Genomic DNA, 18,720 nt, shown 5'->3' with positions numbered 1-18,720 from the left:
CAGAGCTGCCAAAGAGGACCAGTCCCAGGCCTTTGTGCCCATTTTTATACACAGATCCACTAATATAGACACATATTAAAAAATGCATATACAGAAAAGGATATTTATCCTACCTTCCTTTAAAAAAGGCAACATAAAAAATTGATGCATAAGAATTCACAAACTTCAGTAGAAATGCCTTCAAAATCAGTCTTTCCTCAAAAGTTTTCTCTGTTTTCGGTATTTCTGGGGGGGAAAAAAAGCAAACCAGAGAACTGAATCAGTAAGTAATATAAAAATCCGTGAATCCCCAAACATATACAAAAAAATCCCCAAACTTCAAATTTTGGGCTTATATTAATTTTTCTTTTGTACCTCTAATTTGTACCAAAACCACCAGGTCTGTCACTGAGTCCTGATTTCCAGAGATATTCAATTCCACAAAGCAAAAGCAGTATAAATTACTCTGCTATATATATGGATAGTGACTCACATGAGTATATCTGCTACACAGTAACACAACTGAAATAACAACACATTCATATTCTCAATTGAGGAATGGTGAAACCAAAGTACAAAGACTTTCAACCAGAAAAAAACCACCTTAAAAACATCCTTAACTTGTAGTCCGTGAGCCTTCTTTTCTGTGGTGAGATTGTTGATATATTTGATGCTTAATATAAGACTAAATACATTTTTGAATAAGGTATTAAGTGAATTAAGTGCAAAAATAAAGGCACATTTTTGTTTACATTTCACTACATATGTTCTGTATTTAATATATTTCTTGCTTTAAATATTTTCAGTATTCATTACTCTGTTCTCAGATTTATTTGCAATTTCTGTGGAAGTTTTCTGGCAGAAGAAAGCGCAGGTATAAGACAGAGAGGCTTTTCAAACTGATGTTAGGATCCTTTTTTAAAGATTTTATATGGGTGAAACGCTTGCATTTCTCTGCTCATCCTGAGCTGTATCTAATGTAAGAGAATATAATTTTATGAATAAATTTATCATTCTTGGCTGAACTTCCATGGCACAAAGAAAGTGTGGATTAATAAGGAGATCCAGAGCTCTGGTTTAAGGACATCATTAAAAATACTGCTGTACTTGTACGGTTTTGTTTCAGGGACAGTTTGAGTGTTCTGTTTGCTTTGCTATTGTTTTGGGATGTTTTTTCTTTAAAAAGCTGCATGATTATTTTAGCATTAAAGGAAAAGAAAAGCCTTATAAGCCCTCACTACCTGACTTTCTTCGTGATACTTTCAACCACATTTTCATAAAAGATCAGAGTACAACCTAATGAGCCCTAAGGCATAACTCACCTATAAGTATAAAAAAGCTTAATTAAACCTTCAAACAATTGGTAGGTGATCCCATACATTGAATAGATCCGCAAAAAGAGAGAAAAGCTCGGGGCAGCAGGAATATCGAATAACAGCAGTGCAACTTTTCATTTGAGGGAGAAAAATCCTAAACCCTGCCTTACAGAGAACCCCCCCATGGATGAGTTCAGCCTCCGGATGAACATTTGCACACCATATATGGTCCCAGAGGTTTCTTCAGACACCCTGTACCATAGCTGTAGAGGCATGTGTAGAATTTGTCCTCCAGCTCGTCGGGTGTGCTGCATGAGAAATGCATTCAGCCAGAAAAGGTGCATTAGTAACAGAGAAAACTCCCTCATCCCAAAAAAATGAAACACACTGTGGTGGGTTGTTATGCCAAAATTAGGCAGCTGGAACTTTGCAGGTGGAGGATGAGTTGAGTTAAGGGTGGAATGGGTCTTAGCTCTCTGAAGGAGCTGTTGCCTTTGCAAGGGACAAACTTGAGTGGTTTTGATTTTGTCCCCGTTTCAGTGGTTCTTCCTTGGCCTCAAGGGAAGCGTTGAGGGTAGTGAGGCCCTGGCACAGGTTGCCCAGATCAGCTGTGGCTGCCCCATCCCTGGCGGTGTCCAAGGGCAGGTTGGATGGGGCTCAGAGCTACCTGGGATAGTGGAAGGTGTCCCTGCCCATGGCAGAGGGTTGGAACAAGGTGAGCTTCAAGGTCCCTTCCAACCCAACACATTCTGTGGTCCTGAGTTACAAGTGAGCTGTAAATCTTGTCTGGCACCCCCTGATTACTGAAGATGACCTGTACTTCCTGGGAATAGCAGGATACCATCTGTACTTTGGCTGGTCTGATCTGTGATAAAGGGGCAACAGTGCCCCACTCCGCTGGGCCCACAGGAGTCCTGCTCCATCCTGTATGAGCTCTCTGCATTGATAACAACAAAACTCCTAGTCTTTTTCTCTTGATTGAGGAGGTGTTGAGGCATATGCATGACTGTGAACCTATGATTAACCCAGTTGCTATCAGTGCTATTCTTGTGCTTACAGATGTAATTTTTCACCTGAACAGAGATTCAAGTGTACTTGGACCAGAAATAGAAACTTATGCTGTCAAGAGGTACTCCTTCAGCCCAACAAGTATGTTCTTCAGCTTGTGGATTAAATGCAGTGTGAAATGAGAATTGAGTATGTTGTTTTCCTCTCAGTTATGACAGTTCACAAGTTAAGCAACATTTATTAGCATGCATAAATTGCAATTTTTTAAAGCATTTTGATTACATTTGGCATCTGAGCCTAGCGCTGGAGAAAGCTGCCTGAATGAACTTTCTACCTCATGTAATTTGTAGCACTAGAGATTATTCTGACTGGATCCTTCTTAAACAAAACATCTGATGGTTGGTTAGGAATACTGCCCTAATACTGACAGGATTAGAATTAGATGCAAAGTGACAGGAGGGCAATAATCAGCAAGTACGAAATTATTGTTTCTTTCACAGTTCAGCCTGGTGAACATTTCAAAGAGAGATTTTCTTCCTGCACTTCCCAAAGAGGGGCCATGGCAGTGCCTAGCACTTCCCAGCTCCTGCCCAGAGTCTGCTGGAGAAATCTCATCTTTATATTTTCCTACTCTTTCCACACATCTGTGTCATTTCTTAATATTTGTGCCCTTTCTTACCTGGGCAGGTGCAGTGAGCAGAATTGATCAGGTCACACACAGTTAGCAGCCTATCACTCATGTGAAAGCTGAAAATCTGGGTACAGTTTTGGCCTGAACAGTGAGCCTGAGCTCATTTATGCTACTAGAACAGAGTCCATTTGTCTAACCCTGTTACAATATACCCAAAGCCTGGTGCAAAACAGAAATAAACAAATGAACTCACTAAAGTGACAATTTGTGAAAATGGATCGTTTTGTCTTCATTTCTTTCAAATACTTTTGGAATTTAATGTAAACAGGATCATACTTCCACAATTCAGGCTTGGACCTCTAACAACTACAAAACTGTAGTTTGTAATGTTCTTCCAAAAATAGGACTGAAATAGATGTTTTCATTTGTGAACTTTAAAATGTTTTAAGAAATTGAGAAGAAACAGAAGCCTGAAGAATAATCTCATGTAAAGGTGCTATCAGTCAACATCCTTGGTGTAATTTATATACTAAAATAATTTATATAATAAAAAAGCCCAGCCTAAACCCCTATTAGTAAACATCTATAGCCTAATATATATAACAAATCAATACTTTAGGCCTAAAGCTCTATAGGAGTCAAAGGAATGACTTCTCTTCGAAAGAAATAAATAGCCAGGCTTGCAGAAATATTTCCATGTTTAAAATGAACTTTGAAAGTCCAGCCACTAAATGCAGTACAAATCATTAATAAAAAGTCCAGCCCAGACATGCCCCCAAAATGGAACCAAAAAATCATTTGAGCAGTAAAGAAATGGTTAAAACTTTCATCAGGGAAACAACATCAGTGTGACTTTGTCAGAGCCAACATTTTTTAAACAACCCACTGACTTTCTGCAGCTGTTAGCTTAAAGAGGTACCTTCACAGGCCCGAGAGTTTTCACAGGCCCTGTCCAGGAGGAAATACTCCTCTTGGACCCTCCTTGCATCCCTGGTGTCAATACATGGATTAATGAGGAATGTGATGAGGCAGTTTTACCAATTTCTGTCAGCCATTTGGCCACAGCTCCATAAATTTCATCAAGGATGAGGACCACCACAAGGTTAATGATGACAGCAGTGGCAGTCACAGTCACTCGAACATTTGACCTGGTTGTCTCATTTGTGCTGAAGGACAAGGCCGCTGCTGTCGTGATTCGGTACACGATGACACCAAACACTGCTGAAAACGCCAGCATGATCTGCAAACAAATGAACATATGCGTTAGTTCAGCCTGGAAACAGAACCTTTAGCTGGGAGGTTGGGTGTATTCCATGAACTGGCATTGCAGGGTCGTTTCTTAGTGCGAGGTGACAACATGCAGGTGATCGAAATAAAAGGCTCTCCAGCAAACAGGGATATAAATAAGAAATAAGGAAATTGATGCACCACTCCAAACTGGCACAACCATTCAACTGACGTGAGATGCTCAGAGGGCTGGATGCTTCACAGCGCCTCTCCTGTGAAGACAGCTTGAGAGAGTTGGATGAGAGTTGAGAGAGTTGTCTAGCCTAGAAAAGAGAAGGCTGCAGGGGGATCTTATACCACCTTTCAGCATCTAAGGGAGGCTTACAAAAAGGAGGTAAAGTGACTTTACATGGGCAGGTAGTGGTAAGAAAAGGGAGGATGGTTTTAAACAAAAAGAGGATATTTTTTGCTAGCTATTCGGAAGGAAGCCTTCCTGTGAGGGTGCTGGAGCCCTTTCACAGTATGCCCAGAAAAGCTGTGGCTGTCCCTTCCCTGGAAGAGACCAAGGCCAGGGTGGAAGGGGCCCTGAGTGTCCTGATCCAGTGAGTGGCATCCCTGCCCCTGGCAGGGAGTTAGAATTAGATAACCTTCAAGGTCCCTTTCAACCCAATCTGTGATTCTTTTATACTGATTCCATGGATTCCTGCAGATGGACATGGCCATTCTGATTAAAGCTACACATATCATTCATGCAGTAAAATTTGGGAATTTTGGGTTCAAAAGCAGGAATTCAGCAAGATCTTTTACCTGGCAATAGATTCAGAGGGCTTGGACTGAAAGGCCTGTATTTATGTGCTGTCAGGCAAATGGGCTTTACTGGCTCAAACAGCTTTACCTGTGCACAGCAGAAGTGTCAACTTACAAATTAAAGTTATTATTCCCCTGTTACTATTCCTTTAAGGCTGACCTAAGCAGGGTTATTAGGGCTTCACTTTACATTTGTGTCACAGAAATCACTTGGTATCCCTGGCATTCTTCATGGGCCAGCTTTGACCCATGAGATGAGGAAAGTTGGCCCTGCTACTTAAGGTCAAGTTCCCACAAGAAGAATTTGAATTTCACAGGGTTGTGGTATTCTGTTAAAAAAAAATCTAAACCAATTCACAATAAAAAAGAAATCATTTAGACAGTAATAAAAAAAGAGCAAATTTTCATTATCACAGCACAAAAGGGGGAGAAGGTACATTCTTCCTTTTGCCTTTAGCAAGAATTCCAGTGTACATTCATTACTTTAGGTAAAACATCTTGAGATCATCAGATGAAAGAGACTACCTCAATGTGATAGATTAGACTACTGCAATTATTAAAATGGGCCTAGGGGCCCAGATTGAAAACATGGGTTTAAGGAAATTTAACAGTTCCTTTTAACGATCCAGCAATAGTTTATTGAATTCCTGTATGCCGGGGTAGGTTGTTGCATGAAAAGGAACTATCTATTGCAAAAGAACCACAACAAGAATCAGAGTTAAATTATTAAAGGTTGAAGGTGAAAACTGGGTACATTTTGCTTTTATGAAGAACTAGTAAACATACTAAGAATTAATTATTTGGAGTAACTCCTGGAGTTTCAGATGAAATTGTCAAATATGTTTTGTCAGCAAATAGTAATAGTTAGACCTAGTAAAACATCTAATTTTATTTTTTAAAGAACTGTTTCATTAATTTTAAATGAAATGTAGGTTGAATGATAGAAACCTGAACCTAAAACAGTTTAAATGAAAACTTTTCAAATGACATAAAATATTATTTTCTTTGGCTTTGTAGTTTTCATTTTGTCAAGTAAACATTTCTAGTTTTTATATCTATTTTTCTTTTGACTTACCTACCAAATAAACAGAAAAAAAAATCACATTCATGCTGAACTACCTTGCTGTGACAGAAGGGGTGCAGGAACACAAGAACCATAACTTTTTCCTTGCTTCCCCATTACAATCACTAGAGTAGAAAGTAAAATCCCCAACAAAGGAAGAAAATAAAACAGCAGCACCTGGTATTAATTTACTTCACCTTCTACCTCTACAGCCATCTTAAGCTCCTTTCTTTTTCTTAATCTGAGAAGATTCCTCCTTCTTAATCATCTTCCTGATACTGTCTTCCTGTTTTTTTCTGCTGGATTTCTTTGCAATTTTTTCACTATGGTGGTGAACAAGGAAAATCAGAAACTGAATGCCTCATTCTGGAGCAGATGAGATCCCTGGGCCTCCATACACACCTCTCTCCATCATGAATTCCCTTAGGAATGATATCTTAACAGTACAGGAAGAAGAGTCGAGGACAGTCCACACTAAACAGAAAAAGAGGAAATTTCAGATCATGAAAGTTCAATGAACTTGAACCTGACCAAAGGATTTTAGGGAACCCCTGCCCTGAGGAATGCTACTGGAGGATGAGAGAGTAGCAACCTTTTCAAATCCATGCAATGCCATAGCAAGGTGTACAAAATTACTGTAAAAGTTTTATTTGTTTAAAGAACAAAAATATCTGCTTTGCAAAAGCACCAGGGCTTCAGAAATTCTCAGTTGCTCAGTTGTTTTTAAACATCTGCTTAGACACAGATGGAAAAATACTCCTTTAGGAGTCTTCATTATCTGCGCATCCAGCAAAAGGAGAAAATTGAGGAGGACTTGTAGGACTGCACAGTTACTGTGAGCACAGTTCTCACTCCCCAGACAGTCACTGAGGAGGAATGGTTCCTGTATCTTCACAGCATTTCTCTCATTCCTGAAAATACATCTTCTGCCCAGATTCCTGATCAGGCAGGCCACCATTTGTTCCAGTGCCCACTTTGGGGTTTGCTGTCATTGCCAACATTCCCTCTGGCCATCCTTCCCCCCTGTTATGGCAGTTTCTCTCCTGAATAGCTGAACTAGTCTGTCCAAGACTGAACTGCTTAGAAACAGATGTGAAAATTGGCTGCAGAAAAGGTCACCTACTGAGCCTGGTATGAATGAAGACAAACAGGAAAGCAAACTAGATCTGAGAAGGAAGCTATAAAACCCCATGGGGTAGGCTGCTACCTCCATCCAAGTAGGATAACAATTTCATGTCCAGATAGTTCTCTGCCTCCCCAGCAGGGCTATTCTAGAGTCAAGTATTACACCATGTGAATGAGAATAGGGTGGAAGAGGCTGAACTCTCCTGCCATGACACAAATTGATTTTCTTTCTTCCTCTGACTGAGCCAAAGAAAATAAAGCCCCAGCGATTCATTGCTCCATGCCACCCTGCTCTCTCCCAGCACTTCCAGCATCTTTACCACCAACTCAGAAATCTCTGCCACAACATGTGCCTTCTAAATATGGGGTTTATAAATTGTGTCGTGTTATTGTTAATCACACTCATGAGAGACTTTTAGATGACCAGCTCAGCCGAGATCTCCTGCTACTGTTGATCTCACTCTGCAAAAATAAGACTTGTGAACTTGTGTCCTATAATCCCTGCAAAAATGTATAGCCTAAATCAGACTTGGATCTTCTGCCCCTTCTGGCATCTAATGAGGCTTTGTGTACACCAAAAGGACTTGATCAGATTATAAAGCATCCACACATGTGTGAATTAATCCTTGGAATTTTTTGGTGATGGAAGACTGGACGAGAGAAGCAAACACAATGGTTTTTTTCAACCTCCATTTTGAGCAAAAAAACCAGCGTGCCTAGCTTAATACACACAGAGGAAAAGCTAGAAAAAAAAGAAAGGACCGTGACACAATTCTTGAAAGAGGATTCACAAAAGTGAAGTACACAACAGAAGTATGGAAATTAAGGGGGAAAAAAGAAAAAAAGGAAAGATTTTACACTAAGAAAACCACTACCATCTTCAAGAATCACCAGGGAAAGTATGGGATGTAAAGCTCAGGGAAGGAGGGATGGAACAAAACAGCATCACTCTATAGCAATATAGAAATTTTCATGGAAAATACCTATAGATGTGGAACACCAGACCTTTTTGGCCTGGGAAAGCTAGCTTTAAAAATTCAACAATCACTTTCACAGCACTAGAAATTGCTTGTGTGCAGGTCTGTGTCTGACTCTTGTACCCTTGCACACACACATAAATTCAAGATTTTATTATTTATTTTAGGCCTTATCATTAAATGAATTAATCTGTGTGAATAACAATAATAGAGCTTAACAAGCCCAATAAGGCTTCTCAGTACAATTCTATTTCACAGACTGACAACAAAACTTTACTCTGATCTTTCCAATTCCTCTTTAACTAATCTAGCAGGAAAAAGGGAAACATCCCATATAGTAAAGAGCAACTTGCAATATCCACGTAGAAAAGCAGAGCACGATCTCCCTCATCAAGAGTTGGTTTGAATTTCATGCATGGTTTGCAAGTTGTCTCCTGTAGGCACTTATATATAAATAATGCTCAAAATATTGTAAAAATAAGATCACTGTGTCCACTTTGCCAGATGGAGAAAGTCAGCATAGTTCCACTAGTCACTAACAGAAGCTGAAGAGTTGGAGCTCTGCATTTTACATCTCACAAACTATACATAATAACCTTTTATAAATCTCTCTTAGATATTACAGTAAGCAGGGAGGGTAATACCTAGACTATGAGTCAGGAAAACACTTTAAGCTCATGTTAGGGGAGAATTAAACATGTGGTGAAAGTCAAGAGCACATGTAAGCACCTTGTCTGCAAAAGAATGACTTGTGAAAGCTCAGTCAGGGCTGTGTGCTTAGTCAGACTCAGTGTGACCTGTTTTAAGTGAAGTCATGACTCATGCCACTGAGAGGTTCTGTCTAAAAGGTAAATATTGGGTATGGCCACAGGATGGTAATCTCACTCAAAATGCTGTGAGTACATCTATATAGGACACATCTAAAATGTACAGAAAATATTCTGAATATGCAATGCATACATCTTCATAAATATATAAGCATATCTATAAGAGTGTAGACATTAATTTCAATGTGAGCATTTGATTCTCAGAAAAAGAAATGAAATCTTCTCAGGACATCTGGTGCAGTATATGCAAATTGGAGTAAATTAGAAATACACTTAGGTATCTCAAAATAATTTTGGCCACAGGTGAGTTTCCTTAGTTACATGCTGCAATGTAAACAGGCCTATTTCGCTGACATTTTGTGGTTGCTGTAGGTATGAACAGAAGGTTTCAGTCACTAATTACTTTAACCAGAGGGATAATGGGATCCTTTACCATGTAATTTAGGGTTTGTTACCCAGGCCCTCCTGTTGCTGTTTATAAAGTCCAGCAGCTTCATGATATATTTGTTTTGCTGGAAATTTTACTTTTGACTAGGACAATGATGTTCCCACTATAGAGGCTGTCCTGCACACCTGATTCTTGCTCCCAAGGGAGGAGTGTGTACCATGATCTTACTGTATACCATGATCTACTGTACAGTCCATCTCTGAACCTGTCTTGGATAAATATTTCTCAGCAACTGATTTATTTCACAGGGATGTCGCCTGTTCAGAGGCTCAACCTTTCCGAACATCACTGTGACCAACATATGCAATACTGTGCTCACAACTAAATATCAATGTTATCCCTTCATTGGATGACAGAGATGGAGCAGAAATCCTGGGAGAGAGGCAGAATTTGTGTAATGAACTGCCAGCATTACAGCAAATCAGACTTTCCACAAACAGCCTTTGGAAAAAGAGAATAAAGCCGGAGGCAGGCATTGAGCTCCACAAACCTTCCTAGTATTTCTCCCAGACTGACCTTACCTTCAGATTTTTAAGATATTTGAGAACAGCAATTAAAGGGTTTCCTTCTAGATGCTCATGGCAAAGTTTCTCACACCTAATAAACATGAAGAAATGCAAATTATTTTACCATAAATAGAATCAGTCCAAAGTTCGCTGCATATCCAGGCATGCGGTCACTCCATGTCAGTTTCTCCTTTTCATTCTGTAGGCAAAACATATAAAATAAGAGATGTGATAGAACTGTACAATAGGAAATATAATAATTAATAGGATTTGTTATTGAGAGCCATTCTCAATTCCCCTGCTGTGGTTTTGAAGTATATTATGCGATTTAGAACACTGATATTTTAAAGTAGATTTTAATTCAAGATAAAGGAGGCAAAGAATAAATAAGACATGTAGAAAATGTCTGCAAAATTCAGAAAATATCCTATGCAACGATGATTTAAGTATTAGAAAATGTATTGAAGTCCTACTAAAGTTCATATCAGGAGAAATCCCTGATATTGACTTTAATTCACATTTAGGCAAAGCAAGATTCAAGCATTTATTTTGAAATGCTTCTTGTAAAACTACAGAAGAACAGTGCTTGAGACAGAAACCATGATAAGAATGCTGACTACCATTGAACCCAGATTTTTTTCCTATTGGTCACAAACACTAAATGTGACCCTCAGACAATTCTTGGCAAGGCACCCCAACCTTCCCCTTCCCCTGCTATACTTGTTTTATAGCAGAGGGAAACTACAAAAGCAAGGCCCCTCTGATCCCCACTGCCAACTTTGTTTTTTTCATGCATAAAGAGCATCTCCCTCTTCCCTGCATAATTTAAAACAACTGCGATCAGTGAAATCCAGTATGCTTTTTCCCTCCCCACACAAACTCAACTCCAGCCCCAGCTGCATGTACATCTAAGGAAGATATTTGAAGATGGATTTATGTGAGAAAAGTGATTCCCTCCTCTCAAAATAGGTTTCTTAAAATAATAATAAGGTCGCTGTTTTGTTTAAGTTAACCTAAACCTATATAATCAAATTAACTAAGGACACAAAGCCAGCTGCTGTTGGTATTTCTGTGAAGCACCACTGCTGCCCTGGGGACCAGTACTACCCTTATACTTGAGTTAGCCAGAGTGATTCTGAATTTAAATGAGTTTAAATCAGATTAGAATTCAGGTACAAGGTTTCCTATAAACCATTTTTAAGGCACAATTGCCCATGGATAATCATAAAAATCTGGGAGTGTTGTACCTTTGTAAGAAGCTTTCCCAAAGTAGAATTAGGAATGCAGCATATAAGTGCAAAAATGCAGCTGTGGATTTTCTAACCAGGATGTGGAATTAGACCTAGGACATAACCCTGCCTATACATCAATTGCCATGGTGGTGGTGCCTCAAACACTGTGGGAGAGAGCATTACTCAGCAGCCCCTCTTGTGACCTCGTCTCCTTTGGGACAGTCCTGGCAGCACTGGGGCACAGCAGACCCAACCAGAAGCACCAATAATTTGGCCCAGTGTACACAGAACAAAAATACTCTTTACAGTTCATACACAGAGTCCAGCACATAGCTGGAAGGCTACTTGAAAAAGCACTCCTGTAAATTCACACATGCATTTCATTGCATTTTGGCTGTTACAACTCAGCAATTCTATAGGACATAAAGAAGTCCTGAGTGACTATATTCCCAGAAGGCCTGAAGTACACCACACTTTACAGTTTCACTAGGGGCTGTATGGGTCTGTGGCTGGTATGGGGCTGTGCTTTGTACTTGTACTGAACACGGGACTGATCATAGAGATGGGTTTGTTATTGTGGAGCAGAGCTTACACTGAGCCAAGCCTGTCCTGCTTTTCTGCTGCCACAATGCTGAGAGAATTTAGGAGAAGACACAGCCAGGAAAGGCGACCCCAACTGACCAAAGGGACATTCCAAACCTTATGACATCACGATCAGTGTATAAAGCAGGGAGAAGAAGGAGGAAGGGAGGAATGTTTCAAGTAATGGTGTCTGTCTTCCTGAGAAACTGTTGCATGTGATGGAGCTCTGCTCTCCTGGCGATGGCTGAACACCTGCCAACAATGGCAAGCAGTGAATTAATTCCTTGTTTTGTTTTGCTTTGCTATAAAGCTGCCTTTATCCCAACCAGGGATTTTCTCCCTTTTACCCTTCCCATTCTCCCACCGATCCTGCTGTTGAGGAGTGAGTGGCAGCTGGCTAGGGTTACACCAGGATGGTCAGCAGGCTGTCTTCTCAGCTCACTCTTCCATGTATATGCTGCCTTGAACATTATTTTTCCATGAGTTTGCCATAGACTGTTGCAAAGGGAGATCTGAACAATGAGAGGAGTTGCTAAGCCAACATGAGAATAAAGGCAATGTTGTATGAAGAAACTGAGCTACTTAGCATACACTGCTGAAAACAAATCTGGAAATTTAACTCAATATCCCAAATCTCCCAGTCCGTCCTAGTCTATCCAAGTCCATCCCAGAAGTTCCAGCTCTGTCACCGACATGTTTTATGAAAAATCCTTTCCTTAGGATTTTTCCCCTCCTGAGAAACTGAGAGGCCTCAGGAACAAACTTTAAACAATTCTTATCTGCTGCTGTGGAATGCAATGGGGGAATCTCTGATTGGCCTCCTCATGCTGTTTCCAATTAAGAGCCAATCACAGTTCACCTGGCCAGACTGTCTTGGTCTGAGAGAAGACCTTTGTTATTCATTCCTTTTCTATTCTTACCTTAGCCTTGTAGTGAAATCCTTTCCTCTATTCTTTTAGTATAGTTTTAATATATTATCTATCATATAATAATAAATCAAGCCTTCTGATACATGGAGTCAACTTTCTCGTCTCTTCCCTCATCCTGGAACCCCTGTGAACAAGACGACTCAGCTCCTATTCCCTCCCAGAGCTCCTAGTCCATCTCAGTTTTTCCCAATTCATCCTCGTCCATCCCAGAGCTCCCAGTCCATCTAGGCAATGGAAAGCTACCTTCTGTTCTTGTGACCAGAGACAGGGTCTCTGGACCCTGAAAATGGGATGAAGCTGAGTCAGGGAAGGTTTAGGGTGGATAGCAAGAAAGGGTTATTCCCCCAGAGGGTGGTTGGGCACTAAACAGGGAATTCCCATTTCCCCAGGGAATTGTCATAGCCCCAAGGCTGCCAGAGCTCCAGGAGCATTTGGACAGCACTGCCAGGCACAAGGTGGAATTGTTGGGGGATCCTGTGCGGGGCCAGGAACTGGGCTGGATGATCCTCTATCTGGAGCAGCCCAAAAGCATAAGTATTTATTGACACAACAAGACAAAATGAATCATCTGCTGAACAATCTCAGTGACAGATATGTTACACTGAGGAACATTTCCCATGATGAACTGTGTTGCAGGGGAATGTTTTTATGCAGACAGAAAACCTCACAATATAAATTGTTTGGTTTTGTGCCAGAGGCAAACTAAAAGATTTACTTGAAAAATCTCACTTTCGTTTTCCTTCAGTACAATGATGGATTTGCAATTCTAGTAGAGCAAAAAGCAGGTTTTGGTCTGTGTGCAGTGATGTGTTCCTGTTTTAATGTTTAATCGTGTGTGGAATGTATTCCTTGAAGAGATACAACTCTTTTTCTTTTAAAAATAAAAATGAAATTAAAAAAAAATCAAAAAAGAAAGAAAGATAAAATTAAATCCTGTCTTTATTTTTCTGGATGGTTTATTTCCATATGAGTTACCTAACATGGCAAAGATCCAGCTCTGCATCTTCAGGTGGATGGGCTTCTGGGCTGTGGAATCCTGGAAGTACCCTGCACTTGTACAGCACCAAGCAGCTTTTGAAAACAGTTCTATGCTTCTCTGTGATTTAAACCACAGCCACTTTACTCAGATCACAAGTATTTCAGTTATTAATTGATATTTTCCTCCAAGATGACACCTCCTCCAAGCAGATGTTTCTAGCCATCAGCACTGCCAACTCAACCTGCACTTGGGGAGTACAACCAGAGATTTTCTTTCTTCTTCATCCTGCTTTGTAGCTCCAGTTCTGAAATTCAGAGTCTTCATTGTGGTTGCACCTGGACAATCCCAATGATTTCACTGGACATGCACAGAGCTGTAATAATTGACTGGAATTTAGTAAAAGATGCTCAGAGAAGAAGAAAATCTAGGACTCCTCTCTAAAATCTTACACTGCAAGCAACAAAAATAAGCTACAAAATTATATTTCCAATCACAAAATCCCGAAATTCATCTCTAAGTATGCCCAGGAAGCTTCAAATAAGTAATTGCCATTTTTATAAGCACACATTTCTTAGTAGATTTCTACTTTAATTTCTACTTCAATGCAAAAGCTTTAATTTGTGTAAAACCTGCACTGTCCAAATGAGCATCTAGAAATATTGATTGTGGTATCAAATGCAGCTTTTTTGTATTTGTGTGACACCTAAAGCACTGTCTGTGCCTTGCAGGCTCAATACAAGGCATGAAACGAGCTGCTACTGAAATAAGGGGTCCCTATAGTTTTACTTTGGCCTTGAAATAAATTAAAGACAAGGAGAAAAGGATCCTTCAGAGCCATGTGGAAACTATGAGCCAGAAAAGGCCTGCAGAATGGGCAGTTGTGAAAAATAATAAATTTCAGGGTGATGACGCAAAAAGAGGCACAATCAGGAGTATCAGCATTCCTGGGATCATGCAGTGGCCACAGTGGTCATTATAATTAAGAAAATTTGGCCAAGTTCATGGGATATGTTATGAATTAACAAAAAAAAAAAGGGTTAGCCTTTTTTTTTTAAAGGTTGTGGAATGACAAGTTGAGCCAGTTCTGGCAGAGGAGTGTTCTTTGTTTACTTCATGTTGTAATCACCTGTTAAGAGTCGGTCATTAATTCTCTGTTGTTGAGAATGCCCCTTTTTGTCAGTACCACCCTGCTTGGGGCCAGGCGGATGGACCTTCTTCGACAGTGAAAGGAGGGGACATCAGAGGACATGCAAAATAACCTCAGACCCAGAATGCAACAAGAGAGGACCCCCACCACACTTACCGAAAGGACCCCAAAAGCAACGAGCCAACACAGAATTAGAAGATCGAGTCAATGTCTAGACGTAAGGAACAAAGTCCAGAGCCTGCAGAGGTGCTGAGACCCTTTTTTTGCCCCTCACCCTAGCCTTAGAGCATGTAGGCTGGGCTAAGGACCCTGAATGTGAAATTGTAGAAGTGGGGAGTCTCCTGGTGCTCTCATAAAGATGGAAGCCCTAGACTCTGCCTGCAGACCAGCAGACAAATCTGCAATTTTCCTCCTCCTCTGTGCTACTCTTAGAAGCAGTGGCAGCATGAGTGTGACCTGCTGATTCTACCCACCTGAGCTGAGTTTTATTAAAGGCATTAAAAAGGAGAAAGATTTCCTGCCCTATTTACTTTAGGATACTTTCAGCCTGTATTTGGGACTCAAACTTTTTGATGGATTGCATTAGCTCTCAGACTTCTATGAGGAAAGAAAAAACTGCCATGCTGAGCATCTGCAATGCCTGTGTCTATCCCTGTCTGAATCTAGAAGTTCTATTTTCACACTCCCACTGAAGCAAAAGAAAGTGCTTTTGATTTAAAACCCATTAAAAGAGAACTTAACTTCTATTCTTCTCACTCAAGCAGTAATGGCATTTTAACAGTAAATGTGGTTGAGTTTTGTGAGCAATGTTCTGTCTCAGGACTGCACATGGAAAACAAACTGCCAAGGTTCATTTGGAGACAGATGAAGAACTGCAAAATCTTTAATTAAAATTTTTGCTGTCCTTGAAACATGCAGAGTAGCAGAGACACACCATATCTTCCAGTGGAGCTTTCAGTGGACACACTCTAAATCTAAATTGTGGAAGCAATGCAGAACAGAGAGCTTTGAGAAGTGTGTGCGAGGCTTAGTACTGGGATCATGGAAATTAATGGATTTTAAGGCTAAGCAATGTTATTTTTAACCACCCAGTCTTAGTCTCCTTTGTAACCACACAACTTCCTTGAGAAGATTTTTGCTATAAAGATAATAAATGTGATTTAACTTTTTTTTTTTTTTTTTTTTTTAAAAAAGTAAAATCACAGCTTGAGCATTTCTGTGATGAATGTCAGTTACAAGCCTTATTAGGTCATTCCAATTGCTAATTACCTTAGCTGTTGAAAATGTATGGCTTATTTCCAAGCTGAATTTGCCTATCTGCATCCTTCAGCCTTGGCATTTAGCTGCAAATTTGTCATTTAAGAGCATCTACTGAAAGACTTCTGGGGTTTGGCTGTGGGTTCTTCTGAACTATGATCAGGTCACCTCATGGCTTTTAAGATGGCTGAGACCATTCCCTCAGAATGGGAGCCATCAGCCAAGCCCACAGCTGTATTTCTTCTCCTGTAATGGGGCTGGAAGTAAATCTCCCAAGGCTACAGCCTTGACATGGGCAACTGACTTGACCCTCCACATCACAGGGCCATGGAAGTATATGTGAGTAGCCAAGTCTCTGTGCCTCAGGAGACTCAGCCCTCCCACAGGACCAGAAATACCTCATGTGGTGGGTGAGGACTGTGCTTCCAGCCATGGAGCCTGGCAGGAAAAAGGATACCAGCCTCATGTCTGTCAGTGGAGATGCTGGCAGCATGGAGGGAAGAATCCATGAATCCAAGAGCTTTCTACTCCTTATGAGTCTTAACACTACATTCTGAAATTCCTAATGAGAAATAAAAAGTCCCAGAGTAGCTGTGGTTGCCCCATCCCTGGAAGTGTCCAAGGACAATTTGGATGGGGCTTGGAGAACCTAGGATAGTGGAAGATGTCCCTGCCCACGGCAGAAGCTTGGAACTGTGGGGTCTTTAAGATGCTTTTCAAGCCAGGCTATTCCATGATTCTATGACATTTGCACAGCATTTGACACACACACATATATATACACTCATTAAATGTATGTAAATGTATGTCACATGCATGCAACGAATACCTTGATAAAAACGAGTGACTTGCAGTAGATTTGTGGAAATTTTTCAAGCTGTTTCCTTCACACAGTAATAATAACAAAAGCTGGAGGTCTGCTCTCACTGTAATTTAAATCTGTAAGCCAGACTTGGTTAAATTAATATGCTGTAATTTACTCAGGAATAAAAACGGTTCCTTTGCTGCAGTTAAACTTCTTTTGACACTGGCACTCAGTGCACTGTGGCATATTGCAGTCTTTATTATGTAAGTGGCATTAAGGTGCTTAGACTTTATATCACTGTTTAATATCAAGTGCTTGATATTTACATATGGTTCAAGTGAAAACTAGCAGCACTTAGTCTTTTACAATGACAGTTTAACATATGGCTTTACAAGTATGAATTATTCATGTCAACTTGAAGCCATTGAGAATATTACCAGGAAAACACTGTCATTTGCACAAACAATAGGGTTACATCTGTAGTCATAAATATTAATTGTTTGTCAATGCTCTTTGTAGATGGTTAATAAATCATAATGAGGCTGATCCTGAGAAGGTGAAGGGCCAGCTGTGCAAATACATCTGGTGGGATTTCCAAAGCCCCTGACTGACAGTGGTACCTGGGCCAGCCTTAGTAGAGAAGGTGGAATGTCACAAATTCAGCTTAGGGCATGAAGGGATACCCTGTCACCTGCTCAGCTTTTATTTTTTTTTAATGTATCTCCTGAAAAGTCTCAAAGAATGCAAGGAAATACCACATGTGGCTTTAAAATACTCTTAAATAAATAAAGTCAAGCATAAGGAAGACAGATTTTGAGCCAGACATGTGCCTATTTTTCTTTGCATGATTAAATCAATTTACTACACTTTGATATTGACTGGACATGGAATTATCAGGGAAAACAAAGTGTGTTTCAAAGACTGATTTTAGAAAAAAAAAAAGCATTTCACTTTCCTGGAGTTCCCTGGATTTCCAACCTCCATTTTGTATCCTGAAATCCAGAGAACCACTATTGTTATAGTCAATCTGGTTTCACACTTTGTCATGTAAAGTGTGAACATCTAATGGAGAAGTTAACAGAAGTTAACTTCTGTTAACAGAATGGAGAAGTTAACAAGCACAACCTATTTTAAAACAATTTATCAAGTATAACTTTAAAAAAAATATTACCTTTTAATAGTTCCCATAACTCAGCACCATTTAAATTACTGGAAGGGATTTAATTTAAGAGTTTCCCTCTGAACATTTTTAAGCATAGGACTAACAGCTCTATGTGAGTCCATTGGTTACACTATCAGTTCCCAACTACTTGCAGTATCTCTTCTTAAAATATAAAAATGTACAAAATTATGTTATCTTTTGTAACTTCAAGTCCATTTGTCACAGGTAGATAACAATTTATCTGAACTTTATCTTTAAAATCACTTGTTTAATCTCATTATACACTTTATATTAGCAATTTGGGCCCAGTGGAAGTAATGCAGTTGTCAATTTTGCAATTTGCAAGGCACAAATTACAGTTCTCTGAATTACATTCAAATGAGCTTATGATTTCAGTTCTGGAAGAGATGCATTTAGTGCTAGACTCTGAAGAAAGATGTCCATTCCATGTTCCCTTGAAGTTTTTCTGGCCTAATTCTGTGTCGGAGTTGCTAGCTGGAAGAATCTGGACTGAACATCTTGCTGCTGTGAAATCATCACAGAACTCCTAGTGAAGCAAAATCTCACTGTAAGGCTCTGGCATTGCACACTTAGAACATGATTCTCGATCGTCTTGTGCCATGTGAAGCCACTTATCCCCATACAAAGCATGAGACAAAGACATGCAACACATTATGGGCTTCCTTGGGTCACAATTTCAAGTTTAGCTTACA

At 39.9% G+C, this 18,720-nt stretch overlaps 1 protein-coding gene across 1 annotated transcript in view; it reads right to left on the bottom strand.

Moving 5' to 3' along the window:
* The window catches only part of ANO2 (anoctamin 2), a 161,831-nt gene that overhangs the window by 29,033 nt on the left and 114,078 nt on the right, over window positions 1–18,720 (bottom strand). Inside the window, exons 15-17 of the mRNA XM_050969920.1 lie at window positions 10,039–10,113; window positions 3,973–4,174; window positions 114–225 (exon numbers count right to left, since the gene is read on the bottom strand). Of these exons, the coding sequence (XP_050825877.1) occupies window positions 114–225; window positions 3,973–4,174; window positions 10,039–10,113 (389 nt within the window). The remainder of the gene's footprint in view (window positions 1–113; window positions 226–3,972; window positions 4,175–10,038; window positions 10,114–18,720) is intronic.

Source organism: Serinus canaria, chromosome 1A, assembly GCF_022539315.1.
Source record: "Serinus canaria isolate serCan28SL12 chromosome 1A, serCan2020, whole genome shotgun sequence".
Lineage (NCBI taxonomy): Eukaryota > Metazoa > Chordata > Aves > Passeriformes > Fringillidae > Serinus > Serinus canaria.
This window is presented reverse-complemented; position numbering and strand designations above follow the sequence as displayed.